At 48.6% G+C, this 27,550-nt stretch overlaps 8 protein-coding genes across 8 annotated transcripts; 2 read left to right on the top strand and 6 right to left on the bottom strand.

The window, feature by feature from the left end:
• Nucleotides 1-136: 136 nt before the first annotated feature.
• VC83_03888 (uncharacterized protein) lies at nucleotides 137-2,561 on the bottom strand. Its single transcript, XM_024467526.1, has 4 exons — nucleotides 2,317-2,561; nucleotides 2,157-2,259; nucleotides 1,263-2,107; nucleotides 137-1,211 (listed from the first exon to the last, which is right to left on the bottom strand). Exons 1-4 carry the CDS (start codon nucleotides 2,347-2,349, stop codon nucleotides 213-215), a joined length of 1,980 nt encoding a protein of 659 aa, XP_024324955.1. The 5' UTR covers nucleotides 2,350-2,561; the 3' UTR covers nucleotides 137-212.
• On the bottom strand, nucleotides 2,562-7,711 carry VC83_03890 (uncharacterized protein). Its single transcript, XM_024467528.1, has 5 exons — nucleotides 7,215-7,711; nucleotides 5,499-7,160; nucleotides 5,243-5,448; nucleotides 5,096-5,188; nucleotides 2,562-5,037 (listed from the first exon to the last, which is right to left on the bottom strand). The coding sequence occupies exons 1-5, from the start codon at nucleotides 7,287-7,289 to the stop codon at nucleotides 3,771-3,773; spliced, it is 3,303 nt and encodes a 1,100-aa protein (XP_024325015.1). The 5' UTR covers nucleotides 7,290-7,711; the 3' UTR covers nucleotides 2,562-3,770.
• Nucleotides 2,664-3,537, top strand: VC83_03889 (uncharacterized protein; the record flags this gene model as incomplete). The annotated part of the gene is made up of 2 exons (XM_024467527.1): nucleotides 2,664-2,954; nucleotides 3,010-3,537. The coding sequence occupies 2 exons, from the start codon at nucleotides 2,664-2,666 to the stop codon at nucleotides 3,535-3,537; spliced, it is 819 nt and encodes a 272-aa protein (XP_024324956.1).
• Nucleotides 7,712-9,205, bottom strand: VC83_03891 (uncharacterized protein). Its single transcript, XM_024467529.1, has 2 exons — nucleotides 8,415-9,205; nucleotides 7,712-8,361 (listed from the first exon to the last, which is right to left on the bottom strand). Exons 1-2 carry the CDS (start codon nucleotides 8,959-8,961, stop codon nucleotides 7,793-7,795), a joined length of 1,116 nt encoding a protein of 371 aa, XP_024325029.1. The 5' UTR covers nucleotides 8,962-9,205; the 3' UTR covers nucleotides 7,712-7,792.
• On the top strand, nucleotides 9,206-9,822 carry VC83_03892 (uncharacterized protein). The gene is made up of 2 exons (XM_024467530.1): nucleotides 9,206-9,286; nucleotides 9,353-9,822. The coding sequence occupies exons 1-2, from the start codon at nucleotides 9,217-9,219 to the stop codon at nucleotides 9,679-9,681; spliced, it is 399 nt and encodes a 132-aa protein (XP_024325014.1). The 5' UTR covers nucleotides 9,206-9,216; the 3' UTR covers nucleotides 9,682-9,822.
• VC83_03893 (uncharacterized protein) lies at nucleotides 9,823-11,820 on the bottom strand. The gene is made up of 4 exons (XM_024467531.1): nucleotides 10,855-11,820; nucleotides 10,646-10,790; nucleotides 10,404-10,593; nucleotides 9,823-10,347 (listed from the first exon to the last, which is right to left on the bottom strand). Exons 1-4 carry the CDS (start codon nucleotides 11,129-11,131, stop codon nucleotides 10,048-10,050), a joined length of 912 nt encoding a protein of 303 aa, XP_024325028.1. The 5' UTR covers nucleotides 11,132-11,820; the 3' UTR covers nucleotides 9,823-10,047.
• A 10,207-nt stretch (nucleotides 11,821-22,027) lies between these two features.
• Nucleotides 22,028-23,895, bottom strand: GLE2 (RNA export factor gle2). The gene is made up of 4 exons (XM_024467532.1): nucleotides 23,318-23,895; nucleotides 22,802-23,265; nucleotides 22,397-22,750; nucleotides 22,028-22,311 (listed from the first exon to the last, which is right to left on the bottom strand). Exons 1-4 carry the CDS (start codon nucleotides 23,564-23,566, stop codon nucleotides 22,299-22,301), a joined length of 1,080 nt encoding a protein of 359 aa, XP_024324993.1. The 5' UTR covers nucleotides 23,567-23,895; the 3' UTR covers nucleotides 22,028-22,298.
• On the bottom strand, nucleotides 23,896-26,415 carry VC83_03895 (uncharacterized protein; the record flags this gene model as incomplete). The annotated part of the gene is made up of 2 exons (XM_024467533.1): nucleotides 23,896-25,671; nucleotides 25,724-26,415. 2 exons carry the CDS (start codon nucleotides 26,413-26,415, stop codon nucleotides 24,933-24,935), a joined length of 1,431 nt encoding a protein of 476 aa, XP_024324992.1. The 3' UTR covers nucleotides 23,896-24,932.
• Nucleotides 26,416-27,550: the final 1,135 nt, after the last annotated feature.

Below are 27,550 nucleotides of genomic sequence, written 5' to 3' on the forward strand. Positions count from 1 at the left end.
TATTGTCTAGCGTGGGAAGTTGCGTATATCTGGTTGGCTGGATGAGAAGGGGCTATGGAAGGGCATGAAATGGGATTCACCATGAAGACTGTGGGATGATAGCAATTGCTTTTGATACCATAAGAGCTATTATATAGGGCCAAGTTATTGGTGGTATCCTCCGTTTAGCATACAAGCCATGTTATACATGTTTCATCATTTCCGTTTCCGCACTACTTCCTTTTCCTCGCCACTTGCATCTCCGCCGGCCTCTGTGGCTCTGGCGCCCTTGCGGCCTCCTTCGCGGCCCGCACATCCGCTCTATTCATCTTCATATCATAAAAGTACTCGCCAAACGCCCCGATAATGTCCTGTAGCGCCCCCCTCAGCCCTCCCACAATGAGATCCACCTCCGGGCTCTCAATATCCCCCGAAACATCCGTCCAATGGACGCCAAAGCTCTTCCTCATTGCCTCCAGCGACACGAGGCTCTTAGTGAGCATCCTGATGATGTCCGGGACGTCCTTCTGCACGTTCCCGTAAATATCCTCCTTCAAACTGGCGACGGCGAAGAGATTCAGCGCTTCTATTGAATCTAGAATGATCCCCGCATCCCCGTAGGGTTGCCCAAGCACTACAGCCGCGATGCGACGCCTGAACTCTTGGCGGAATGGCCAGCCCAGGGGGCTCTGTAGGAACTGCGTTACGTATGGCGACAAGGCGACCCAGATGCCTTGTGGGGTGAGGGCCTGTTGCTGCTCCGGTGTGAGAACCTTGGATGTGGCCTGCGTAAGCAACCTGCGGCCATCGACACTAATAGGCGATGTGGGCGTATTGCCGTACTCTGACGCCAAAGCAGCCGAGCCTTTGGCTATACGCTCTGCTGTAGTTTTTGGTTGCGGCGGGGCACTCCAGATGTTCTCTTTTTGTATGTCGCCCGTAAGTCTGGGTAACGTTGGGATTGGCTCCTCCGGCTTCACAGGTTTGTCGCTACCATTGAGCATACTCACGATCTGAGGAGTCCGGCTGGGTTTGATGTCGATGTGTTCCGTGGGGGCTGATACCGGATCGAGTGTCTGCACACGGGTGTCCATCGATGTTATGGTCTCGGTACATGCAGTTAGTATCTGTGACCATGTCGATCCCCCTTTTCGGTCGATATCTTCAAATATGACCTTTCTTCGTCCCTGATAACGCTCCGCAATCAAGACGAGCTCCCAGAATGCAAAGGCCTATTTTGTGTTAGCACATCACTTAAAACTAGAAACTAGCCTATAACTCACCCTGGTTTGCAGCTTCTTCCCCTTTAGGCCAGTTAAGAGACTTCCATTAGGGTCTTTCGACTCGTATGTGATAGGTCTCCCGTTCTTGAGCGGTCCCTCGGCCACATAGGTTGAGAACACACTGTTTCCTATTTCCCAGAGCAGAACAAGCAGAACTCCGCCATATAATGTCCTTCCCAAGACTGTCCAGTGGAAAGGGCTGATAATTGGAAGGGACGTTGTCTTTGGTAGGTTCCAGAAAATCTTTGCGAATCCAAGGGTGTATTTCCAAGCAGTGTGTCTGATAAATATTGAGTACACGAACGGCATTAGAATTGTCATAATTAAGACACGACCGAAGGCCTTGGCCACTATTCCTGGCAGCGAATCTCGAATCTTCGTGAATGGGGCAACGGATTCGGTCGAGCCCTGTTCCGGCTTAGCTGTACTGTCTTTCTTTGCAGTCTTTATGGCAGGCAAGTCCACGCGATCGTAATCGTATGCAAGGTGGATCGCGGATTGCACAACGGCGAGAACGAGGAAGAAGGCCATAATATATATTGGCCTTTCGTTCAGCCGTGACCGCTCATTGTTTTTGCCCTCGCTGATCCACACGATGCTGGCGCTTTTCGGTGCGGAGTAAATGAATACTTCGCTGAAGATCCAGGCCGAGAATAAGTACCACCCCGTCGTCTGTATGGTCTGGTACCTGAAGGCATATTCTCTAAACGTCGCTATTCCTGAGTTTGATGTCCTTTGTCCAACATGTAGCTGTGCGACTCGTAAGACGAAGATGGAGAATGCGCTGATGAAAAGCAGTCCTGTTCGGAAACCAGCCCGTCCCAGAGGGAACCAGGACCATAGAACTAGGTATAATTAGGTATAATTCTTGGGTTTGAAGTAGTATTCACTAACAAGAGTTCCATTCGCCCAGGAGGAGTGATTCTGCGTAGCATACTGCCAGCAATGTGGCAGCTGCTCTGGTGAAGCGTCTATGGAGGGCGGGCGTAAGAAAGTCCTACAAAGCAGTGTTAGCTTGGCATTTATGTTGAGAATATGCGCCCATTTAACATACCTTATACGGACGAATCCTAGCTGTCGCTGCCATAGTGATGTGAACGCGCCGTTACCAAAGAAGTGGCAGATATTAAAACTAGTGTGTGCCTTCCATTTGGGTTGCTGTGTTGATCTGGAAGCTCTAAACAAATAGTTGGTTCGTGAGTGACGGATTAATGCGGCCGCTTGGAGACCGGGATGTTCCAGCCACGGGACCAAGACCTACGACGCTATAGTTTGGCGGCCGCCTGTTATCGCCATCAAGGTCATGGCGATGACGACCTACACATCAAGGCTTCACGGCATATAGGAACGACTCAACTGCACATTTCTACCACATACATCGCAATCGCCTGAGCAGTAAACATGTCGTTCGATCAGCTATCATCGCTGGAGTCGCAGCCAACAACCACACGATCCGGTGATGCATATACCGACGATCCCGAGTTCTCCAAGTTGTCGAAGGACCTCATGAACAAGCTCTTCACACTCACTGGCAACATCTCTCGACTTTCGAATCAAGTTGCCTTACTGGGCACGAAGCGAGATACCGAACGAGTACGAGAACGAGTACACGATCTATTGGAGGAGACTACAGAAGACTTCAAGAACATTGGAGAGGGCGTCAAGAGAATCCAGTCCTGGGAGGACGTCAGCGTATGATATTACCTCAAGTTCGACCATCAGCAAGTCATTTACTAACTCTACATAGCCATCGCAAAAATACACCCAACAAAAGCTCTCCCGCGAGTTCCAAGCCACCCTCACCGAGTTCCAAAACGTCCAGCACCGAGCCCTCGAGAAGGAACGTACAACAGCCGCCGCAGCACGCGCTGCGCTCGAGGAAGCAACCTGCCCATCCGCCGAAGGCGGCAGCCCTAGTTTTGGGCAACAACAACAGCAATCTCAAGAGCAGCTACGGCTCGCCTCGCAGGATGAAGTCGACTTCCAGGACTCGCTCATCGTGGAGCGTGAGACGGAGATCAGGAATATCGAGCAGGGTGTGAGCGAACTGAATGAACTCTTCAGGGATGTAGCACACATTGTCGGTGAGCAGGGGGAGCAACTCGATACGATTGCTGCTAATGTGGAGAATACGAGGAGCGATACAAGAGGGGCCGATTTGGAGCTCAGGAGCGCAGCGAGGTATCAGAAGAATGCACGGTCGAAGATGTGCATGCTTCTGTTGATTTTAGCGGTTATTCTCACCATCATTCTGCTGGCAGCGTTTGTAGGTTAGAGTGCGAAGATGATATCCAGCGGGTCAGTTTGTTTGGATACGATGGGGCATGGGAGTTAGGCATGCGTTTGAATGGGTGGATTTATTGTATATATTTGATGTTGCGATGGGAGTCTAATTCCTATGTGCTGGTCTTCGTGCTATTGGGAGGTTGATATTCCTCGATAGCTCTTATCAACAAACCTCTTTTACTCCTCTATGTGCGCCTGACCCATCGTTCCCAGATCCATAACTTACGGTTCCGATGTATCCATAACGTCCTCAATTGATTGCTGCTTAGCCGCCGCCCTTCGCTCCTCCTTAAATAGCCTAATTTTCTCCTTCATATCCTCGTCAGGCGCCACATCATCGATATTAATCGGCTGCCTGTTGAATGGATCGATGCCATCACTCAGCATGAGACTTCGAACCGTACTCATATTTACAGTCATTCTGCTAATGGGCAAGATGACCGGTTCTTCCATCAACGTGGCCATTAGTGGATCCAAGAACTCATCAGGAATCTCACCAAGATCCACATCGGCCTTATCTTCAATCTCCTTCGCAGCCTTGAATTTGGCAATTAGCTTGATCCACGCAGCTAGCTCTCCCTTGGATTTTAGAGACCACCGCTCTAGAATCCTTGTTGCGCTGTCGAAATTTGCCGGCTTGTAGGACCGGTCATCTCTAGCCACAGCCTCCACGAACCGCTTCTGATGGCTCAGGTTCAGGTAGATGTCGATGAACTCAGCAAGAAGCGACTTTGGAGTAAAGAAGTATTTTGACGGGTCTTCCACCTTGAGATTGGCAGATTTCGGCCCCACGAGCGTATCCAGGTTGTAGTCCAGCATATCAGCCAAGCGCTGAACGATTTCAGGCATAGCGAAAGCGTCGCTCAACGTTCCAGTGAAAAGCTTCATCATGGAGATTGTCTCATTTGCCAGCTGCATGTATGATTTTGCTTGCCCTTCAAGTTGACTCAACTCCTCCGATTTGGCTTTACGGTCTTCTTCTGACAACGAGGCGGCTGCGTTAGGACTCAAAGCAACCTGCAGATCGTGGATCTTGGGGAACTTGGTCAAACACTCGTCCAGGAGGTACGTCGCATCGTAAATAAGAAGATTGACGTAGCGAACGAAGAACTCGGTGTTGACCTTGCTTTCTTGCGTGAGACGCTCCCGGTATATACTGTTGCTCCAGATGCATTTGAAGATCTGGAAAATCTCATATCGAATGCTAAATTTGTTGTAAAATGCATTGGCGGCACCGGAAAACTCAGACTCGATGTAGAACTTGATGAGAGCATGCAATAAATTGTCATTCGCAAATTTATCCGTCGTCAAAGCATCTCCAAGGACACCCTTTTGCCGATGATACACGGGTATTGTGCCATGATAAAGCAGCGATACCAGTCCTGACTTGAGTGAGGGGTTCTTAATGTACTCAGAGTTGCGAAGAAAGCTGATACAGAGCACAATAATCTCATCTGTTTGCGTGGAGATAATGACTTGTGAGAGGTAGCTGTGATTGGTGTTAGCTCGCCAGAACTAGGCTTATGTGGGAAAAGTGCTTAACCTACTTGAAAATGAACTCGAAGTTGCTGACAATGTCATCAAGCATATACTCCGGATAGTTCTTGAAGACTTCGGGTTGGGTTTCTGGCAACGGCAACCTGAAATTTGTCAGCTTATTCCGAATGGGTCCATATTCCATACAAAGCACATACGAGAATGGTTTCCCCGGAACATAGTCGGAGCCTGAAGCAGTTCGAAGCATAAACACAATAAGGTATCTCATAAATTGCAAGGACCGCGCCTGCATCACATCGTCGAATAGAACCCCCTCGATCGCGTGCCTTAGCCGCATCGATTTTTCTAGAATATCATTATACCTCTTCACATTCAGCTCAATCATAGCAAGCTGCCTCGGGTCCTACTTGTTCATCAGTAACTTTATCTCCAACACATAATTCCAAGACTTACGGATAAGAACCTCGGGCGCTCTAGCTCGTATATTGCTAGTTGCTTCTGGAGACTCAAGATGTCCCTGTCCATTGATTTCAGCTTGCTATTGGCGGCTTCACTGCCGTAATGATGAGCAGCCACTGTCAAGAAAAAGACTTCTGTGATGAAGTTCGGTGTTCCTTCTAGCTTCTCCTCGTAGAATTGATCAGATGTCTTCTGGTCAGAGTTGAGCTTCGTCTCGTCTTTGATATCAATTCTTGGACTGCGCCTGAAATAGTCTGGATCGATCTTGGACACCTTGGAAAATGTTGAGTCCATGAATGGCTCGCAAAGCCCATCTAATACCACAGTAACGTTCATCATGAAACCATCAGATGAGACTTGCCTCTCATCGACCCTGATGGCTCTGCGCTTATGGTTGGCATTAACAATCCAAGCAAACCAGTCCAATGTTCGATTCCGCGAAGATGTACTTGCGCGCACGAACTGATTTATTATGTCTAAGAGGTCTTTCTGGTGGTTGTTAAGCGTCATTCGCAGGGCACTTTGCGAAGTGACAACAAGGGATTTGTCCATGGTCTTGGGTGATGCAAAGTAAGATTTGGTGACTTCAGTTTGCAAAACCGATATCCGAAAGAAGGGGCCGAGGATTGTATGCTGTTCTATGCCATGGGCGGAGGTGGCCATCAGAAACACGGGGTCTTCTGCAACGGCTGTTGTGATGACCGAGAAATGAGTCAAGTTCTTGAGAGCCTGCACATATGGTTTGTAGTTGTCGTTCATTGTCATTCGCGACAGTTGAGTGCTGAGCTTGATGACAGCACTCGTAAACATTGGTGTTACAGACTCATCTTCATCGACCCGGGAAACAGCTTCCGCCAAGAACTCGGGGCACAAGCCTCTATCATCTTCAGGATCCAACAGCAAGTGGGGTGTTAAAGAGTCCTTGTAAGACGTCTCATCACGCCCGTATAACTCCGGCATGGTCAGGGCGAAGATGCAACTACTCATGCACAACCGCTTAGCTTCTTTCAGTATCGCATCTTTTTGCTGGGCTGGTCCTCTCAGGCTCCTGTTCGACCTCATAATTCGTTTCCAGCACGGAAGCAAGTACTCCATTATGGGCTTGTTGTGGGGAATCTTCGAGCATACTTCCATCAATATGGAATCGAGTGCACCGAGGGATAATCCGACATGCTCTCCGCTATCCTCCAGTCCTTGCCTCACATCTGGGAGGAATGTAAGCTTATGACCCGATGAATCTGTTTTGTTCTCTCCATCCAGCGTGACGCGAAATATGGTCCTAAGTACCCTGTTCTCAAAGCCCTGGTGCGATTCGTCTGTTGCTTGAGGCGTCGCTTTGCGGGTCGGCGGCCCTGATAACCCCCCCGATGGTTCCCGCGGTCTCTTCCCCGCCGCATCCGCAGGAGCTATCCTAATAGTTGTAGATGAGTTTGAGCTGGCTGGCTTATCTTTCGATTTGTCGAGCGGGCTCTGTGAGCTAGGTGGTGGTGGCGTGGCCATCGGTGGCTTCGCGGCCCTGGGCGCCAGGACTTGCGGTTGTGATATAGGTGTGTCTGTAGCTGACGGCGGGTTTGATCGTGAGGGGCCAGCTCCCGGAGAGGCGTTTCTATCTGGAGTCGTTGACCCTCCTAGCTTCTCGAGTCGTCGTCGTCGAATCTACGATAAGCCGCCGTCAGTGAGGTGATTCTGTTGAGATTGGAGCTTACTGACCTGGTCCATAGCCTCCTTGTCAGGGGCATCAGGGTTATTCGCAGGTCCCGGTTGCGGGGGCCCATTGTTATCCATCTTTACTCTGTGCTTTCGTAATAATAACGAAGTAGAGTATTGGTGGGGGTTGGAGTCGTCGTGGTACTTGTGTTTGGCGGAGCGTTACTATCAGCCTAGACCCCGGTTTGCCGATGTCATTGCGCGGTTTTGGATAAGTTTTGGTTGTCGCCTCTAACTTAATCTATCAAAACACACCGTTGCTGACGAAGCGCCTGAGGCAAGGGAATCTTCTGGACTCTTCAAATGTGAGATGGTAGGTGCAGTACAAGGAGTGAGCGCGGGGTATTTACTCAGCCAAATGTTGAAGGGGCGATCTTTGAAACTGTACCTGAAAGGGCATTTGATACTCTTTAATAAGGTCTCACTCTTCAAACTAGTGTCATTCCAGCGAGCTTTTTTACGGCAATACTGTACAATAATCCAATAGACCTTACTTATTCTCTATAAACAACATGATGATATGTAAAAGGTCCTTCCGCCCATATCCGGAACGCCACGCTTTGCAACAAAAACAGCCCTTATTAAAAGGACCCTTTAGGTACTTGTCCCATCGCTTCTAATTTCCTACATGCCTTCATCCCCATCCCCCGAGCCTGCTTCATCTTATCAGGATCCTGGAAGAACCAGCCCTGCGCCTCATTCACAACTCGCTGCCTCCTGTCGACTTCGTGCTCACACTCTATCCTCAGAGCCTTCGTATAGGTTTGTTCGGCCCTTTGATCCAGCTGCGAGAATTTCTTGTTCGAAAAATCTGCCACCTCCAAGGGATTGACATAATAGTCGACATTTAAGTTCTTACTTAAACGGTGCAACGTATATGGTGGGTCGGGATTGGTGAAGCGGAATTGTGGTCCCGCGGGCACGCTTTCGCCCCCAGAGAATAACGAACTGAGCAGAGGGACAATAAACAGTATCAGTATAGGTAGTAGACCAGCGATGGTGGATCGTAAAGTTTGTTCGGGGGTGTCTGCGGCGCCAGCTTCTCGCGGTCTCCTTTGTGGTCTTCCCCCGCCAAATTGGTGTACGCGTATACCAGGGCCTCCTCCCAAATTAAAAACGAATTGAGGACCTGCATCGAACATGCCTCCGCCTGGAATAGTTAGTAAACGGCTTCAGTATATATGTTGGGTTGGCAATCAGTACCTCCAAAGCCACCACCACCAAAGCCACCTCCCATGCCACCTCCAAAGAACCTATTAAACATTTCCTCCGGACTTATTTCATCATCCCAACCGCCTCTCGCAGCGCCTGGGCCACCCCCAGAGGGCGCCCTCCCTCCGAATCCACTGAATGGATTCGACTGTGGCGCACTGCTGCCGCCACCAAATCTGCTATCCGGGTCGCCTCCAAAGCGATCAAACTTGTCTCTCTTCTCCTTATCGCCCAAGACACCAAACGCCCGACTAACCATCTTAAAAGCCTCATCCGCATGCTCATGTCCATTCTTATCCGGATGCGTGAGCAAGCTCAGCTTCCTATATGCCTTCTTGATCTCACTCTCCGTAACAGTCGACTTGACGCTCTCCAGGTCCAAGATTTCGTAGAACGCCGTGGGCGAGCATCTCCGCACCCGAATCACCGCCGCCTTCTGCTCAACCGTGCATTTCCTGTCCTGGTTCCCCTGGTTGTGGTCCCGCGACTTCGCTCCACTGCCCTTGTCTGCTCCGGAGGCTGTAGCTTTAGCGGACATGTCCGCCTTTCGCGCAAAACGTTGCTCGGTGCGATACTGGCGGGGACAAGCTGCCGATATATCTGCTTCCGAAAGGGCGATCTGAAGGAATTCGCGGGATTCGGATTTCTACAATCTACGTATATAGGTGGTCTTTTGTAAGCCTGGGCATCGCTAAATATGCAGGGGGGGCGTTGATAATGCACGTGACGATCTATTTCAATGACGGATGAGGCTGACAACGACTTTTGCCCATATATAAAAAAGCTCGACATAATGTCTGTTAAGGATAGCGACGTATCGGGTGTCAAGAAAGGTGCATGGCAATTTGCCAAAGCATGGGGCAGTGAGTGAATTGAATTACCTGGAGGGAAACTCCCTGATGATGAATGTGATGCTAAAATACACCCAGACTCCCCTCTTCCTCCAATGGGACTAGCTACGCTCGTCACTGCTGTCCATGCTCGGCCATTCCAGGCCCTACCTATGACTGTACCTGCAGTTCTACTTTTCTCCACCTACCTGAATCTCAATGATTATGCCAAAGATGCGGCCGGTATTACTGCTGCATGGTCCGGGCTTTATCTCGTGCTCGCCAACAGGAGGAAGTCGGCCAGGTTTATCTCTCGATTCGGAGCAAGGGGCCTTGTTAGGGGGAGCGCCATGGGAGTTGCGGCAGTCAATCTAGCTGCCTGTGGAGTAACTTATGCATTAGGTCGGGATGCAAAGGAGGAGGAATAGAGGCACCAGCACTTGTATATTATGTATTATAGGTGTAATGACGAAATCAAACAATGGCGTGGCTCTAGCAAGCAAATCATCAAAGTCGCATGTATAAAGCAGATCATGGGAGTCATCGACTGGTCTGGGGCATAGGAGGGTTTGGGCCGTTAAAAATGTCTTATTTTACAGTATTCGAATACAAAATTCGAATACAAAGTGCATATAGGACTGTATTGACTAAATACCCTCGAAACGCCCGTAAACAACAACCTGGCCTTTGCGCTCTGCATTACCAGTCCCCCGTATGAAGCTTCCCAAACCGAAGCCATATCTTTTTTTACACTCCAAGCAAATGCTGCTCTACGCTATGCTCTTGCTCTAGAATCATGCTATGCGATATCTGAAGACTGTCAAAGTACAGAGGACGAAGATGAATATCGTGAAGACCGCGAACCGGAACGTTTTATGCGAACGGGAGATGGGTCGAGGCTTGCTGAAGCTGGCGGTCCTCGTGGTTTTTGGATCGATAATTCCGACCAAGCTTGCAATCTCGAATTGACGGATGTAGTTAACGTCAACTTGACGAACTTTTGGGTGGGCGTAGGATGTGTACTCGCTGACCGTGGATTCAACGGACCAACCCAGGACTTTGCGGATAACTGCAACTGCACAGCCAGTTCGATGCTGGAGATACGTTAATATATTGCCTCCTCGTATATGTTGGGCAAATGATGACTTACCCTGCCTTGGTTGCAGTGGAGAAGAAGCGGGTGATTCTGGCGATCCATGACAACTTCCAGAATTGAATTCATAACAGGCTGAGGAATCTCGACTTTCTTGGTGCCTTCCATCTTGATGACCACATGGTTGATTCCACTTGACTGCATGAATGTCTGGTAACCTTCTGGGTAATCTTTATCCACCAAAGTGCTAAAAATTCCCGTCAGATCCGTCCAGAAAACAGCTGGATAGTGGCACTCACACGATAGTTCTCAAGCTTAAATCTCTCAAGAAGCCATAGTCTTCCGCTTCCGGGTAACCACTCCTGTAAATTCCGGGGAGAATGGTTCCAAAATTGCGAGGGCGACCGTACATCTTTGGATTCTCCACAACCTCGCCCTTGAAAACTAGGGAAATATGTCAGCATCTCCTGATTTGGGATATATATAAGGCTGACAGATAATGACTAACCTTCTTCAGAGTCACTCCTTGACACCCTTTGAAAAGTAGTGATGATTTCACCGTCAACCGGCGCCGCCAAGCTGGACATAGAGGACGTGCGCGTGTGAACCAGCATCTCCGTGAGCCTGGTACTATCCCTCTCCTGGGACTTCTCGTCTCCTTTCCTAATATAGCAAACGCCTGCGTCCGGCACGGAGTCCTCGATCTGCCTTACGTCGATATCGTTCTCAAAAACCCGCGTGCTCCGGCGCGCAACCATGTTCATGCCGTTCTTTCCGTCCGCCATCTTTTGTCCACTCTAGATCTCTCGTGTCTAGGTTCAATAACCCCCTACAACAGTGTATGCAGGGCTCTGGGTGCAGCGTGGAGAAGGCCGCTACTGTAGCAGGGGCCGAGTTCTACGACTGGTTTGGGGCGTTTTGGACCATGTTCAACAGTCGTTGAGCAGCCATGATCAGGGAGTGTGTGACGTTGGTTGCCAAGTTTTTTGGGGGATGGGAATGTAGTTGGGAAGGAGGGCTTTTGAAACGTTGTAGCAGTGAAGGTTTTGGAGACCCAGAGGCCGGGGCGGATGTGTATTTGTAAGGCTGTTAAAATTAAATTGTGATGTGGGCAGCAGGGTAAATAGGTTTGTTTGTACGAGTGAGAAAAGGTGACGCCATGGAGTTGGTTAGTCTTGAATGCATGGAGCTAACACGAACTAAAATACCTTAATTATTCCCGACCGGCCTGGACGAAACAGGTTGCATACCAAGTGTGCCGACTGTTAAGCGATCGGACATTATAATAACGTGAGCCAATCCAGGTGTGTTTACGTCCAAGTATCTGGGGCAATAAATATGCCCTTGCGCACTGGCGTGTGTGGGTGATGCTCACTCGCCGAGGTCCGATTCTGGGCAGGATGGAGGGAGGGGTAGGTTTACAAGGACTTGGCAGGTTGAGAGAAGAAGAGAAAGATAATATCGGACTTTGAAGTACTGTATATATAGCATAATAAATGCAGCATCTCGTCAGTGCCGTCACACACGCTGATATCATGCAAGGTACTGATTCCGACCCTGGGTTGCCTATTCCTTGCAGCCCTGACTTCCTACCGGGATGCAAGTTTTCATTGGTCACAACTGTCACCAGTCTCACATATAAACGCCATATTATTATAATCGCGTGGGTGGAAGCGATATGCGTACGCGAGAAGGATATGGAAGCGATGTGCGCAAGTTAACTTACACCAGATCGCTCTTATGTACTGACGCCAGTTCACCGCTACCCCTCACCAAAACCCATAGCATTGCCGTACATAGTATTTTACATACTACCTTAATGGAATCAATTTAATGGAAGGGACTCCTCTATCAAATGCCCGTTAGTGGCTAGCAGAAAACCCAACTGAGTCTGTTGCTGTTGCCTCTCGGGTTTTTCATGTAGGGTGCGTCATGGGGAACCTGGACCACCGGTTCCCCTGGACCAGACCGGACCATGTTCTGGTCAAATTCTTAGACCGCGGTCTGGTCTTGTCTGAAGCCTCCAACCATGGTCCCCCACCGGTTTCTTACCAGACCGGTCACGGGGTTTGGCATGCCTATAAATCACGTGCGGGGGTATTTGCGCCTTAACTGTTAAGAGGTGATTGCGGAAAGTGGGAATTACACACGGATTTGTATGGTAATCCCCAACCACCGTAATTGATTCCTTGCGGGTAACGGTGCAGAAGCTTCACAGTAGAACACGGTAAATACAGTATATAGATCAAATTGAATTACTACCTAATCTACGGGCCTACGTACGCTATTTGTAGCCCTGGGGGAAACCCCCAAAACCCTGACGAGCTGAGCTTTCCGGGCTTCAGCTGGGTTTGGATCAGTGGCTTCCAATAGTATGGCGCCACTGTCTCACCCGTAAACTAAACTGGGAGTTGGACGATCCCACGGGGATAACCCGTTATTTTGGGTGTAAAAACCCACTGTTTCCCAGCGGGAAAGTCCGTTTCCCTCAACATTAACATTTTAAGTGGATATATTCATGTAATTTAGACAGATAAGTTGGTAGTTGGCAATTACTATAATTGTTACTATATACAGTACTAGACCACTGCTATTAACCGAATTCCAATTTGACGCGTAAATCGCGTCGCGTAACCCACCCCCCCTTGTACAACAACCATAATTATGCCACCAACTCGGAGGGCTTTGGCTCCAATTGATGGGAATCGACAGCCTGGTGGCCAATTAAGCCCATACCGGGCAGATTATTGGGAGGCAGTCAGAGGGTGCAACACCTACTAAGATTGCACACGACCTAAACCTTGACTGAAGCACCGTACGATATACAATTGCAGTTGACTCAATACGCACTGAAGGCAAGAGCCTACCCCGTACACCATGGGGAAAGTCATATACAGAAGCAGAGCAACGCCTTATACTCCACCATGTACGCCTAAACCCAAAGGATACATACCAAGAAGTAAAGGATGCTTGTAATGTTGCTTGCTCAACATCAACTATAAAGAGGATACTACAAGAAGCAGGCATAGGCAATTGGCGTGCAAAGTGTCGCCCTTTCCTACTGCCAATACATGCAGCTAAACGGCTTGCATGGTGTTTAGCACGGAGGAATTGGACAGCAGAGGATTGGGGTCAAGTTGTGTGTGTCATACTGACATTAGTTGCACTCAGTTTGCTATCAAACTCAAGAGCAAACTTAGAAATCTCCTCCTCAAACCTACAAGTCACCATACATATCTTGGCTTATCACACCAACAACAGAAGCAATACTACTCAACGATTGCTGCAAACTCTTCTACTACATCTGTTTATGCTACATACATCACGGCATATCATTTGAACACTCATTGAACAAGTTATTAAGAAAATCTCCTCCTTAAGGGGGGTGGGCCAATACTACCACATGGCATATCTCTACCAACTAGAGCCTAGGAACATGAACGATAGCTCTAGAAGCTTCTACAACCCTCTATGATTCATTACACGTCATCGCTCCTTAGTTACCCACAAGATTGGTTAAGTTATGACATAATTTATCTATAGGTACTCTGACCTTGGACCTCCTTTTCACTTCCTATAGGCTAGGAACCCAAGAGATGGTTCTATGGGATTCTCTTACGTTCACTACATGATTAGCAAGCTAGTTGTGGGTCGCACTTGATTTCTAATACATTTACCAAGCCTGGTTAGTCATGGAAAGTCATGGAAAATGAGAGAACTACACTCCTTTGGCATAAATAGGATTGCCCTTTCCTTAAGAAAGGGCAAGCAGACAATACAGTAAATCGACTAGCACATACTTCTACGTCTTTTCCAAGCTTCCAAGCATTGATCTTGTTATTCTCTGTTTTTGAAAAGTCAGTGAGGTGCTAACCTCTGACTTACCCCTGAGTTCTCAGACTCCACATTTGTTGCAACTTGTCTAAACCACTTCACCACATCATACACCTGATTGCTGCGTTGTGGAATAGTCTAAGCTACAACCCTTTGGCTCTGTTTCCTAAGACAGTGTGTTGTCTTAGTAAATTCATCCCTTCCTTGGGTGGCTAGATTCTCATATCTGGTGCACCCACCATTACAGTGTGGAGTGATGAGTGCTTCTGTTGAGCGGGGGCGGGGTAACAGGAGCGAGTGGTGTTTCCACACACCTGCTCAGAAGTGGCAGCGGGAGATGATCCAAACCTACAGTACAAAGAAGAACATGAAGATCATGGTTTGGGGGGCCTTTTGGGCAGAAGGACGGAGCAATTTATACCTTATGGACCGTGACTTTGAGTCAAAGAAGTTTGGAATACTGCAAACTCATACCATGAGGTTCTAGAAGCAGAACTCCTCCCTATTTTTGAGAGTCTTGACTCTAGCTACTCATTTATGCAAGATAATGCTCCTATCCATACTGCGGGTATGGTTACAGACTTTCTTGAGGAGCATATGATTACTACACTCTATGGGTGGCCGCCCTACTCACCCGACCTCAACCCAATTGAGCACATTTGGTGGCACTTGAAAACCCGGGTGTGTGAGATGTTCCCTGAAATTGCAAAGGATAAATCAAACTCAGAACATGCAAGACAGCGTCTAGAATCATGTTTGCAAGCAGCATGGGACACATTAGACAAGTCATTGTTTGATAAATTGTATAAGAGTATGCCGAGTAGAATTGAGGCATGTATTCAAGCAGACGGGTGGCATACAAAATACTAGAATACTCATTTTTTATACTATATACTATAGGGGCTTATTTTGTATAGCTTTCAATTCTAATTACAATGGATCAATTTTTCCATCTATCACTCTAAAATTGCATATGTTACGAGCAAATTAATTATCTACGTTTGTGTAATGGTGGGTGCACCAGATGTGAGAATCTAGCCACCCAAGGAAGGGATGATTTTACTAAGACAACACACTGTCTTAGAAAAAGAGCCAAAGGGTTGTAGCTTAGACTATTCCACAACGCAGCAATCAGGTGTATGATATAGTGGAGTGGTTTAGACAAGTTGTAACAAATGTTGAGTCTGAGAACTCAGGGATAAGTCAGAGGTTAGCACCTCACTGACTTTTCAGAAACAAGGAGTAACAAGATCAATGCTTGGAAGCTTGGAAAAGACGTGGAAGTATGTGATAGTCGATTTACTGCATTGTCTGCTTGCCCTTTCTTAAGGAAAGGGCAATCCTATTTATGCTAAAGGAGTGTAGTTCTCTCATTTTCCAAGACTTTCCATGACTAACCAGGCTTGGTAACTGTAGTCGATGTAAGAGAATCCCATAGAACCATCTCCTAGGTTTCTAGCCTATAGGAAGTGAAAGGAGGTCCAAGGTCAGAGTACCCCTATAGACAGATTATGTCATAACTTAACCAATCTTGTAGGTAACTAAGGAGCGATGACGTGTAATGAATCATAGACGGTTGTAGAAGCTTTTGGAGCTATCGTTCATGTTCCTAGGCCTCTAGTTGATAGAGATATGTCATGTGTAGTATTAGCCCAGTAACTAAGGAGTGATGTCATGTAATGAATCATAGAGGGTTGTAGAGATATGCTATGTGGTCATATCGGCCCAGTAACTAAGGAGAAATGATGTGTAATGAATCATAGAGGGTTGTAGCAATCGTTGAGTAGTATTGCTCTTGTTGTTGGTGTGACAAGCCAAAATATGTATAGTGTGTAGGTTTGAGGAGGAGATTTCTAAGTTTGCTCTTGAGTTTGATAGCAAACTGAGTGCAACGAATGTCAGTATGACATTATAGTAGACTCCTTAAAAGTCTGCTCTCTTAATTTGGAAGATCCCTTATAGATGAGGCTAGATTATACTCAAGGTCTATGTCTCGTATTACATATGTTCCAGCCCAGTCGCAAATGGGCCAGCCCAACCATGAATATGAACCTCCGCGAGCGGGCCGGCCTATTCGCGAATGGGCCAGCCCAACCACGAATAATAGTAATAGTAAAGTAGTAATTAAGAATCTATATACTATTACCAACAGTGTCTGCTCTTGCTCACTTCCTTCGTGGCCTCTCAACTCATGGCCTCTCAACTAAAGCTATTTCCGTACGAGTAGCTAGACCTGATAAATTACCACAGTCGTGGTCATCATTATGACAGTGTACGCTACACCCCTTTACTTCCTTATAACACCGACACCTCTTTGAATTGCATTGACCCTTACATTGACATGATATTCCAACCCGTGCACTTGTAGAAGCCTCTCTAGCTGCAAGTTCAAGTGTTACTTGCTTTGTAGAAGTAGGAATAGTAATATCAGACCAAAGAGCTTGCTCTACAGCTTGAAGTGATTTTGTAGGTATAAGGCGTTGTATAATACCAGAGAGTGTTATAACCTGATACCGGTGTGGATAGGGCTCTTCTAAAATGCGTGCAAAGAGCCTCTTATTATCAGTTGAGGTTCTATCCTCTCGAGGAACCTTGATAGAGACTATAGCTCCAATACCGAAGTGTTGGATATTATGCCTCTTACTATACTTTTGTATCATAAGAACCCTTGCCTTTTGAGTTGCTACTGTAGCCCGCTCAATTATAGAATCAATGGGTGCTCTAAGCTCAGTTCTAGGCTGGGCTGCTACTCGACTCCGGCTCCCACGCCGGAGCTCAGAATGAAGCTGCTCTTGCGCTTGCTCGGAATTGATCGATTCTGCCAGCTCAGAATTGAGTGAGAGTAAGAGTGCTCACTCGGAATTGGGTGAGAGAGCTAGCTTAGAATTGAGTGAGAATGCTCGCTCGGAATTGGGTGAGAGCGCCAGCTCAGAATTGAGCGAGAGAAGTAGCTCAGAATTGATTGAGGGTGCCAGCTCAGAATTGATCGATAGTGCTAGCTCAGAATTGATCGATAGTGCCAGCTCAGAATTGATTGAGAGCTCTCGCTCTTGCTGGAGCTCACTCTCAAGAATTGGTGCCATCGTTGGGTCTTCCTGCTCAACTCCAATTGAGAGATCCTTCCACGCCTGGCTATTAAGCCAGTTAATATGAGAGCTCCTATCTCGGAATAGTAGCTCAGCTGGTGCACATCCAATTGTCGAGTGGATTTGAGTATTCATTGCAAGCATAACCTCAAGTAGCCCATCCTTCCACTCCATAGATCCATGATCCATTTTCCATGCTCGTAGCTTTGCTTCAACAACCCCATTGGCTTGCTCAACTAGGCCTTGTGTCTGTGGTGACCGTGGCGCTCCATTTATCACTTGAATTCCATACTTGCGTAGTAGGATAAGTAGGGCTCCCTTGAATTCCTTTCCGTTATCAGCTTGCATAATCTTTGGAGGTAAGAAAGCTGCGATAAATTGAGCAAAGCAGTCTGCAATTGGCCCTGCGTGCTTGCTCTTTAATGGGTATAGCTGTGTATACTTTGAGAAATGATCCTTTATATGCAGAATCCATTTATATTGCCCTGAAGGCTCATGGCGCATATCAATTAGATCAATTTGAACCCGTTCCCACGCTTGCCCACTTATAATAGGGACTAATGGAGCTTTTGTAGTAGATGGACGATTTAGAGTACAGTTCTTACACCGCTTTATAATGAACTCTACTTCTTCTCTCTTTAGTCCATAGAACTTTTGTTGTATGATATTCCATGTTTTTGTACGGCCTGCGTGTAGGAGTTTGTAATGTTGGGTGCACCAGATATGAGAATCTAGCCACCCAAGGAAGGGATGAATTTACTAAGACAACACACTGTCTTAGGAAACAGAGCCAAAGGGTTGTAGCTTAGACTATTCCACAACGCAGCAATCAGGTGTATGATGTGGTGAAGTGGTTTAGACAAGTTGCAACAAATGTGGAGTCTGAGAACTCAGGGGTAAGTCAGAGGTTAGCACCTCACTGACTTTTCAAAAACAGAGAATAACAAGATCAATGCTTGGAAGCTTGGAAAAGACGTAGAAGTATGTGCTAGTCGATTTACTGTATTGTCTGCTTGCCCTTTCTTAAGGAAAGGGCAATCCTATTTATGCCAAAGGAGTGTAGTTCTCTCATTTTCCATGACTTTCCATGACTAACCAGGCTTGGTAAATGTATTAGAAATCAAGTGCGACCCACAACTAGCTTGATAATCATGTAGTGAACGTAAGAGAATCCCATAGAACCATCTCTTGGGTTCCTAGCCTATAGGAAGTGAAAAGGAGGTCCAAGGTCAGAGTACCTATAGACAAATTATGTCATAACTTAACCAATCTTGTGGGTAACTAAGGAGCGATGACGTGTAATGAATCATAGAGGGTTGTAGAAGCTTCTAGAGCTATCGTTCATGTTCCTAGGCCTCTAGTTGGTAGAGATATGCCATGTGGTAGTATTGGCCCACCCCCTTAAGGAGGAGATTTTCTTAATAACTTGTTCAATGAGTGTTCAAATGATATGCGGTGATGTATGTAGCATAAACAGATGTAGTAGAAGAGTTTGCAGCAATCGTTGAGTAGTATTGCTTCTGTTGTTGGTGTGATAAGCCAAGATATGTATGGTGACTTGTAGGTTTGAGGAGGAGATTTCTAAGTTTGCTCTTGAGTTTGATAGCAAACTGAGTGCAACGAATGTCAGTATGACAGAGTTGTAGGTGTTCATTGATAATAGTATCAAATGCATCGCTCTCAAGAATTACACATCGTGGGTTTTGAAACCTAGTAGTAGGCTTATAGTAGAGCTTATTATGTAGAAGCATAAACTCTGTTTGCGCACGATGCTTAAGTCGTGATTCAATAGGATTTGCAGGTTTCATCGATGGGTTCTGAAGATAGAGGAGTAATTGACGGTATTTTAAGTAGTCTATCCGCTCTCTATTACTATAGCTAAAGCTATGAATATAGGTTTGAAAAGCAGTGCGCACATCCTGAGGAAATGGATTAATCTGTGCAATAGTAGGGTCTTCCATATTGATGAAGTTGATATAACGTGCATGTATAACGAAAGTGCCAAACAAGCGAAAGTGCCAAAATATCGCGACTACCCCATAAGAATTGCGATAAATCCACCACAACAATATAAATTAATTGAAACTACTCGGAGTCCTCTTCCTCAGAGGTGTCTATTACAATCTGACACGTGCGCGCATTGTGCCCAGTCTCACCACACTTGCCACAGCGACGGGCACGGGTTTCTTCCCTTGGCTTCCGACCACGGCTTGCCCTTATTTCCTGCTCTACCTGCTGCACAACATCCCTCTCATCCTGTAGCTCTTGCGCCCCTTGTTGACTAAGTGATCCTCCTTGCTGTAGTCGTGTTTTCCTAGCTCTCCGGCGCTTGCTTAGTACTTCATTTGCCTGTCGTAGGTTTTGGTTCTCTCCCTTTAGCAGTGCTAATTGATGCATTATTTGCGATGCACCCTTTGTAAACTGGTCAACAGCTGCATAGATTGAGGTTGGAGAGCTATTTTGATGGCGTGAAATCCGAGTTTTAATAAATGTAGACTGTGACATAGCTTCAATTGGGTTATTTGGTGTCTGAGAAACCCATGGTTGAGCGGTGTTTGGGTGAGAGGTTGGAGGTGTTGGCGTCTTAAACCTAAGGTCAAGTGTAGATATTACACTCTCAGGGCTAAATGGAAGAAGCCCAGCACCTCGGAACCCTCCCTGAATATTGCTTTCTGTCATTGCAATGTTAAATGCAGCATGGAAGGCAGGAAAGAAGTCATCCTTAGTAATGTGAATAATATGAGCCCGCATCATATCTTCAATTTGCCGACCGTAAGCTCTCTTTAATGGGCCAAAACAGCCAACATCAAGTGGTTGGAGTATATGGGAAGAGTGAGCAGGCATACAAAGCGTAATAATGTTGTGTTCTTTGCAGTACTCCTCAAACTTGTCTGAGTGGTGGCTCTCATGACCATCAAGGACTAACAAGCGATAACCACCAACACTCCGGGGCTTTGTGTGCTTCTCAAAATGCTGAATCCAATCCATACCTCTCTCGTTTGTAGTCCAGCCATTTGCAGTAACAGCGATTACCCAATCTGCTGGAAATCCGCTATTCTCATACCAAGATGCAAGGTGGTTTTTACCTGCCACAATGACAAATGGCGGCACTGCCCAACCTTGAGAACTAACGCCTTGGATTACTGTAACCCATTCCCGATTGCCAGGCTGCACCTTTTTTGCCTTTGCCCGCCCATCTGAGCTCGTTACTACCGTTGCGCTTGAGATGACGCCCATCATTAGCCCAGTCTCATCAAAGTTGTAGATATCTGCATTGTTGATGCCATACTTTAGAATTGTGTTCCATACAAGCTCAAACCAGCCACGAATGACTTCTGGATCTTTGCACTTAGCCCTCTGGTAGTCGTATTTTCGCTGGAAGCGTGTCCGGAGCTCTACATGGCGCTTAACAAAGTTTGAAGCCCAACGTGACCCGACGCGTGGCGCGTCGCGTGTTGCAAGTAGTCGATTTGCCATATCTTCAACAATAGACAACTGAGGAGGGAACCCTTTAGCAGCTAAGTCAAGTATATACTGAACAAGAACTGATTCCTCTAGGTTACTTAATTTCCGTAAGTTGGCTTGGATATCGCGTCGTGAAGGTACACCTTGTAAACGGTGACGTAGCTTGCGGTGGTCTACGGAATAGATCCTAGCTGCAACTCGAAGGCGCAAATTTGGGTCGCTTTGCATAGCTTGGATAGCTAGCACTAATTTGCTTTCATCATTTTTATGGCGCATGTTTTGTTGTGGAGGAATTTAACATTTAGTTGGGGGGGTTGGTCACCGCATGATTTTGGCACTTTCGCTTGTTTGGCACTTTCGTTATACATGCACGTTAATAGATCTATCTACAATATCTATACTATATTACCCCGCATAGGTTGGGCATCATTCGCGGTTGGGCCGGCCCATTCGCGAATAGGCCGGCCCGCTCGCGGAGGTTCATATTCGTGGTTGGGCTGGCCCATTCGCGAATATGAATTATTCGCGACTGGGCCGGAACACATATAACCCACGCATTCCAGAAGGCAGGAATCTGGCCAATAAGCTGTGATATAGCTATTATGAAGTTTCGTACCTATTCAAAGCCTACGCATAGGCCTACTACACCACCTACCCTACCACTACGCTAATTGACCCTTAAGCCCTCTACTTTTAAGGACTCAGAACAGGGGCTACAGCGGTGGAAAACCAAGCTTACGGGGCTTCTTAGTAGCCCCTCACAAAAGAGCTACAATAATTAGGCTACTAGCACTAGAGATATTAGCCTCAGCCAGCTTCAGCAGCTAGATCTACAGGCTCTACAGCAGCAGGTTAAAGAGCAGAAAAAGGGGAGGGGTAGGAGCCGGGCCCGGCTTCAGGTTGGGGGTGAGCTTAATGCTGACCGAGCTCACGAGCTTCGGGCTGCCAAAGCTGAGCCCACAGCCCAGAAAGCCCAGGCGAAGGAAGCCCGAGTAGCCCAGCAAGCTGCTAACCAGGCCCGTAAGCAGCTAGCTGGGGTGGCGGTTGAGGCGCGGAAACAGGAGCGTCTCCGGAAGAAGAGGGTAAAAGCTCATATTCGAGCTGGCAACCCAATTCCTCCGGAGGACTGGGACCCAATTCTCGACCCAGAAGCTGGCTCTAAGCCCGAGCCTGGGTTCGAACCAGGCTTTGAGTTCGAGTAGGATGGGAAATGGGATGGGAAATGAGAGTGAGTGAGAGTAGAAGTGATAATTTTCGAAAATAATTTATCCATGTACCTTTCTATACAATTTACTATGTAAAGATACCTACGATATTTGGTGGTCGTGTACGCATATCGCTTCCGCATCCTTCTGGCGTACGCATATCGCTTCCACCCACGACTATACATCAACGGGCACCGCAGTCAGCGAAGCTTCTAATGATCTTTCCCATTCCATGCTGGTATCTGCCGCTCAAAACCAAACCCTAATATTTCCCTCTCCATGAACGCCTACTCGTACCCCTTAACAACACACGTATCACCCATCCATCCCCTTGCCCAAATCCTCCCATCATGTTTTCATCCTTATCTGCGGTTACTTTGTCCTCCATTAGCTCTTGCCTCTTGATCTAACTCCAGAAAAATACGCTAGTGTCTCTCCGTCGCGTGTTATGAGCATTTACCTCTTCTTGATGGTCGGCCTGGGCTTGCATTCGTCGTTGACGATCTGGTGCATCATGACCTTGTTCGGGTACTGCGGTGTGTTCTGCGAGTAGCCCTTGCTCCAGTCGTAGCTGACGGCGTAGGCAAAGACGGTACCGGTGTGGTTGAAGCCTGTGGTGGTGATGGAGCCTCCGCTAGTGGGGTAACCCTTGAGACGGTGCTTAGCATCCTTGTCCCAGAAGTGGAATGTGCCGTCGGAACCAGCTGTGCTGAAGGTGCCGTGGATGGGGTGGAAGGAGATTGCATTGACGGCGTATACGTTGGTTATGTTCCCTTGCGGTGGGTCACGGTGGCATTTGAATGAGAAGTTGAGGCTATAAATGCTGTTAGTAGGTAACGGAACGGGGGTGGCGATTGTGACGGACCTGGCATCCTTCTCCTCGACATACTGCATGGCACATCTGCCCTCGATACTGCCAACTCCAAAGCCCTGGGCATCCTTGAAGCATGCCACAACTCTTGTCTGCCACTTGAGCGGACTCTGCAGTGTCTTGTAGAACTCCGTCGGCTTGGTGAGGTTGACAACGTTGATATATCGGTCGGCCGTGCCAATAACGAGCAGGTTATCCTTCACATCCATTGTGTACACTCTCTCCTGGCAGTTGATCGTGGCAACCGCATTCGCCGTTCGCAGATCCCAGTATTTGACAGTCTTATCCCACGAACCCGTCACCAGCATAGGAGCCGCCGAACCCGGCGCATCGAAGAACCTCACACACCTGATAGGCGCATCGTGAACAGCGACCTGTGTGGCGGTAGTCCCTCCCGATCCCAAGTCGAGCATACGAGCAGCCTTGTCCGCTCCACCACCGCAAACTTTCGTACCATCCTGCCAGAAAGATTAGCTTGGGAATATACTACAATTCACAATAACCACATACCTTCGACCAGTCGCAGCTCAGCACCGGGCCCTCATGCTCAAACAGAGCCTTTCCCTCGCCTCCCTGCGCGTTGACCTCATAGATGCGGACCTTCTTGTCCCATGACGCCACGGCCAAATGGTCGGATTGCGGTGAGAACGAGATGTGCGAGATGCTATCCTCCGGGCCGTTGTTCAGCTGAATATCCTTCGAAAGATCGCCCAGCGTATTCGCCGCGGTCGCGGACCCCGATCCGAATAATCCAGCCATTTTGTGCTGCTGCTGTGCTCGCGGTGCGCCTTCGTGAAGCTAGCTTGAGCTTGCCTGCCTGGCTATTCGAAAGTGTCGTCTACACGGGAACTTCGATCTGATCAAGAGTCAAAATAATCACCTGCGATTCGTGTAAACTGTAAAGTTGCTTGCTCCCCTCTTCGTCACGGCGGCGAGAGAGCTTGTCTCAAGAAAAGGCAGCAGTACCTCTCGATAGCACTTTATCAACAACGCGCCTCGCTAAAACCACTACTGCCTGTCTGCCTGGGGCCAAAACTCCCGCACTAGCGCGAACCCGCAGACTACAAAAAAATAAACTTTCTCCTGCACCAACCGTCTTCCCTCTCCAACTCCTCGTTCAAAGGATCGCAGTCGAAGCACACAAACGGAGCAGACACACTACGTTGTCTCTCAGCCCATCCATAGGCTAGTCGATGCTTTGGGAGAAAGTCCCCGGACGACCTTTTCTACACTCGTGAATTAAAGGAACGCGGAAACGCGCCGCCATAGAAGCACTGCGGCTTCATTTCTCCTCTCCTTACCTTTCTTCAGATCGACCTTGTCCGTCGCTTGTACTCGATTTCCGCGCTTTTGATCGCTGCTGCTGGGGGAGGGGGAGACCTTATGGATGAAGATATGAGTCCGAGCTCCTCTGATCTCAGTTGCGGTAGATAATTTGCAACGACTGCGGGGAGGCGGGGAAGTGCACTGGGCCTGCGTTGGGGCTTATGGGAGGGGGGAGGCTTTCGTCGAGAGTGATAGTTATGCGATTGCCCTTCTTGCCAGCTTCACGGTTGGTCGAGGGGGGTAACTCGATGGGGCTTATTCTTGACACGAGGAGTTCACACTACTTTTGGATCTGTAGCTTATGGAAAGCGGGGCTGGATCACACTGCTGAACTGCCGGGCACAACACTCTGGGCCTCCTGCCTGTTATGGGCAGTGCCTATGCCTGGCGGGATGCGGTTGAGACGGCTCAGATGCTCTGTCAAAGGAGCCGGATTCTCTTAAGGAGAGGGGTTTTATATGATGATTACCAAATAGAGTCAAGCACTGAGGGAGACCGTGTAAAAAGCGGGACTTCCGATGTTGACACAAAATGCGTTATGGTATCTGATAAAAACTCTTGTCTTGGGACGTTCTTTTGCTCTAGATTGCTTTTTTTAGAGCATATTTCAAGCATATCTTTTGAAATGCTGTGCTCACGAATACATAAACAAATTAAACCAAAAAATAACTGCAAGACCCTTATTTTAAACACACTTGCAACTCCGTCGTGAAACCATGCCAATGCTCCTTATCATGACCTGGATCGATGGGATGCGCCCAGTACGCCTAGTATCCCAATAGATAGTTGTTGATATGCGTCACATCAGACCTCCCAAAACGACCTTTCCAATGCTCGCAACCTCTCTCTTTGCGCCAACCCTGCAACTGTCCTCAAACTCCTTCACCACGCCCTGGACTATGATCTTCCTGACCCTGCCATCGGCTTTGGAGAACATATCGGCTATAAGCGTATTGCAGTCCTTCGGCGAAGCTAGCAAGCTCATAAGTCTCGTATAGCAGTCGATCAAGACATCACATAGGGTTGCGAATGTCTCGTAAAAGTCCGGTTCGAAGGGTAGCGAGGGCGTAATAAGTAAAGTGTAGTCTTCGCCAGGAAGCAAATCGTTTTCACTCGCGGGAAACGATGCAGCGACAATACCGGTGGTGGACATGCCAGCGATTGACTTCAGGTCCGGTTCGCTGCCCATTGGCAAGCCAATATCTGCAGCTGAGCTTGTCCGCCTGCCCTTGGAGTTCGTTGAGATCGCCGCACGCTTGAACATCTGCGGTAGCCGTCCTCGTGATAGGGACCCAGAGGAACCATCTGGGGGATGTGCTAGTTGATAGGACTCGAATTCTGCGAGGAGCGCGTTGAGACTCCTCAGGAACTCGACGGCATTGGAGGAATTGAGGTCGAGTATTGTAGGCAGTGACACGCCCAAAAGTAGATAGTTCGTGGCTCGTCTGGCGAGCTTCTTCTGGTCGAAATATGGCATCCGGGCCAGGTCGGCCTTGTTGAATAGTAAAGTATTGAACCAGTATACACTCCCCTCATGACTACATAGTGTTAGCATACATCTTCTCCATTCCCGCAACAGGGCAGTCTTACGCTCTCCTCAAATAGTCCAGCGTAGATATTCTCTTCGATGCCACGTCCTGTATATGCTGATATGTAATATTTTCAACCGACGGACTAGCCGGCGTATTCGAAATAGTCGCAGACAGAGGAGCCATGCCATTGGCGCCCGCCGAGCTCCCCGACCTCTGCTTGATCTCTCCGCCCTGACTGAACGGCACGGTAATCATCTTGCTAAACGCCGCGGTGGAAGACCACGACTCTCTCTCCGACGCTGCGACGCCGGCGACTTCCCCACTGCCGCGGCCCTTATCGCCCCTCAATTGAAGCGAAGCGATCGAAGCCTTGCGGCCGTTGGCGGTCCTGACGGGGACGGGGGGTTGTTGTCGACTCGAATCCGCAGTGATGAAGCTAGGTACGACGAACGCGGTGGTGAAGGATGGGGAGCGCGCTGCGGGCGTCGGCGGCTTGGGAGGCGATCTCGTGAGTCGCGAAAACGAGGGTTTGCGCGAGTGGCCCGAGCTGCTGGTGGCCGTCGAGGCGGTGGTGGTGTTCGAGCCCGTCGATGACTGGGAGGTGTTGATTGTTCGCCCGGAACCGCTGCTGCTGGTGCTGGGTCGCGTGGATGTTGGCGTCTTGTTCCCGCCTCCGAATATGGCGCCCGTCCTGGAGAAAATGCCGCCACTGGCTTCATCAGGGAAGAATGCCTCTAGGGATCGCTCCATCTTTGTCTGTGCCTAGACCGTGGTGGTGCTGGTTGTTTGTCTAACCCAATCACCGCGAGTGTTTGCCGTTGCCAGGGGGTGGGGTGGTGGTGATCGGCCCTCCTCTTCTTTTGGACCAGCTGCTTTCTGTGCCCCGCCAGAATATCGTAATCATAGAAAGGTCGTAGGGGAGGGAGGCATGGTCTGTATAAGGGTATAAGGTATACATAAGTGTGATTATGTATGTGATAGGGGCATAATCGTGTCAGGGATCATTGTGGCTTCCCTTGCTTGTCCCTGCCTACTCGATACATTATGTGTATCTGAGGCTTCGAGAGTGTCAGGTACCAGGGCGTAATTGAGTAACACTGTAACACCGAAGCGCCTAACAGCCCTCGGATAGCAGGACGAAGGATCTGAGGCGGCCAGGCACGAACCTATGACATGCTTCGATGGCGTCGTCGCTGCTAATAACTTCAGCGGTGGGCTGTGGTCGAACGCAATATGCCCTACCATTCCGAGGGAAGGAAGCCTCTTGCCTTGCTCTGACGGCCGCTGAAATGGCCACCTACACCACTGTACTTGGTCTCGGTTATACGCTGTACTGCACGACCTGCAAGGCTGAGCGATATCCCACTCCACACCGATTACCCCTCCTCCATCCATCCCACTATCAGTAAATAAACTCCCACTTCCAACTCCCCAACCATGAGCCGAACCTCAGAACCTCAATCCCCCCCCGGCGATGCCGCCCCCGAGATCCTCGATGGCAGGATCTGGGTCGACGGGTGCTGGGACTTCTTCCACCACGGTTCGTAGCCCCTTAGAGCCCTCAATCTTCCACCCGCTCACAACTTTGTAGGCCATGCCGGCGCAATGCTACAAGCGCGCCAACTCGGCACCGAACTCGTAGTAGGCATCCACTCCGATGGAGCGATCCTCGAGAACAAAGGCCCCACGGTAATGACACTCCAAGAGCGCATCGCCGCCGTCGACGCCTGCCGCTGGGTCACCGCCTCAGTCGCCTACGCGCCCTACGTCACTTCTCTCCCGTGGATCTCGCATTACGGGTGCAGGTACGTCGTCCACGGGGACGACATCACTTCCGATAGTGCTGGGGAGGACTGTTACCGTTTCGTCAAAGCGGCGGGACGGT

This window comes from Pseudogymnoascus destructans, assembly GCF_001641265.1.
Source record: "Pseudogymnoascus destructans isolate 20631-21 unplaced genomic scaffold scaffold_8, whole genome shotgun sequence".
NCBI lineage: Eukaryota > Fungi > Ascomycota > Leotiomycetes > Thelebolales > Thelebolaceae > Pseudogymnoascus > Pseudogymnoascus destructans.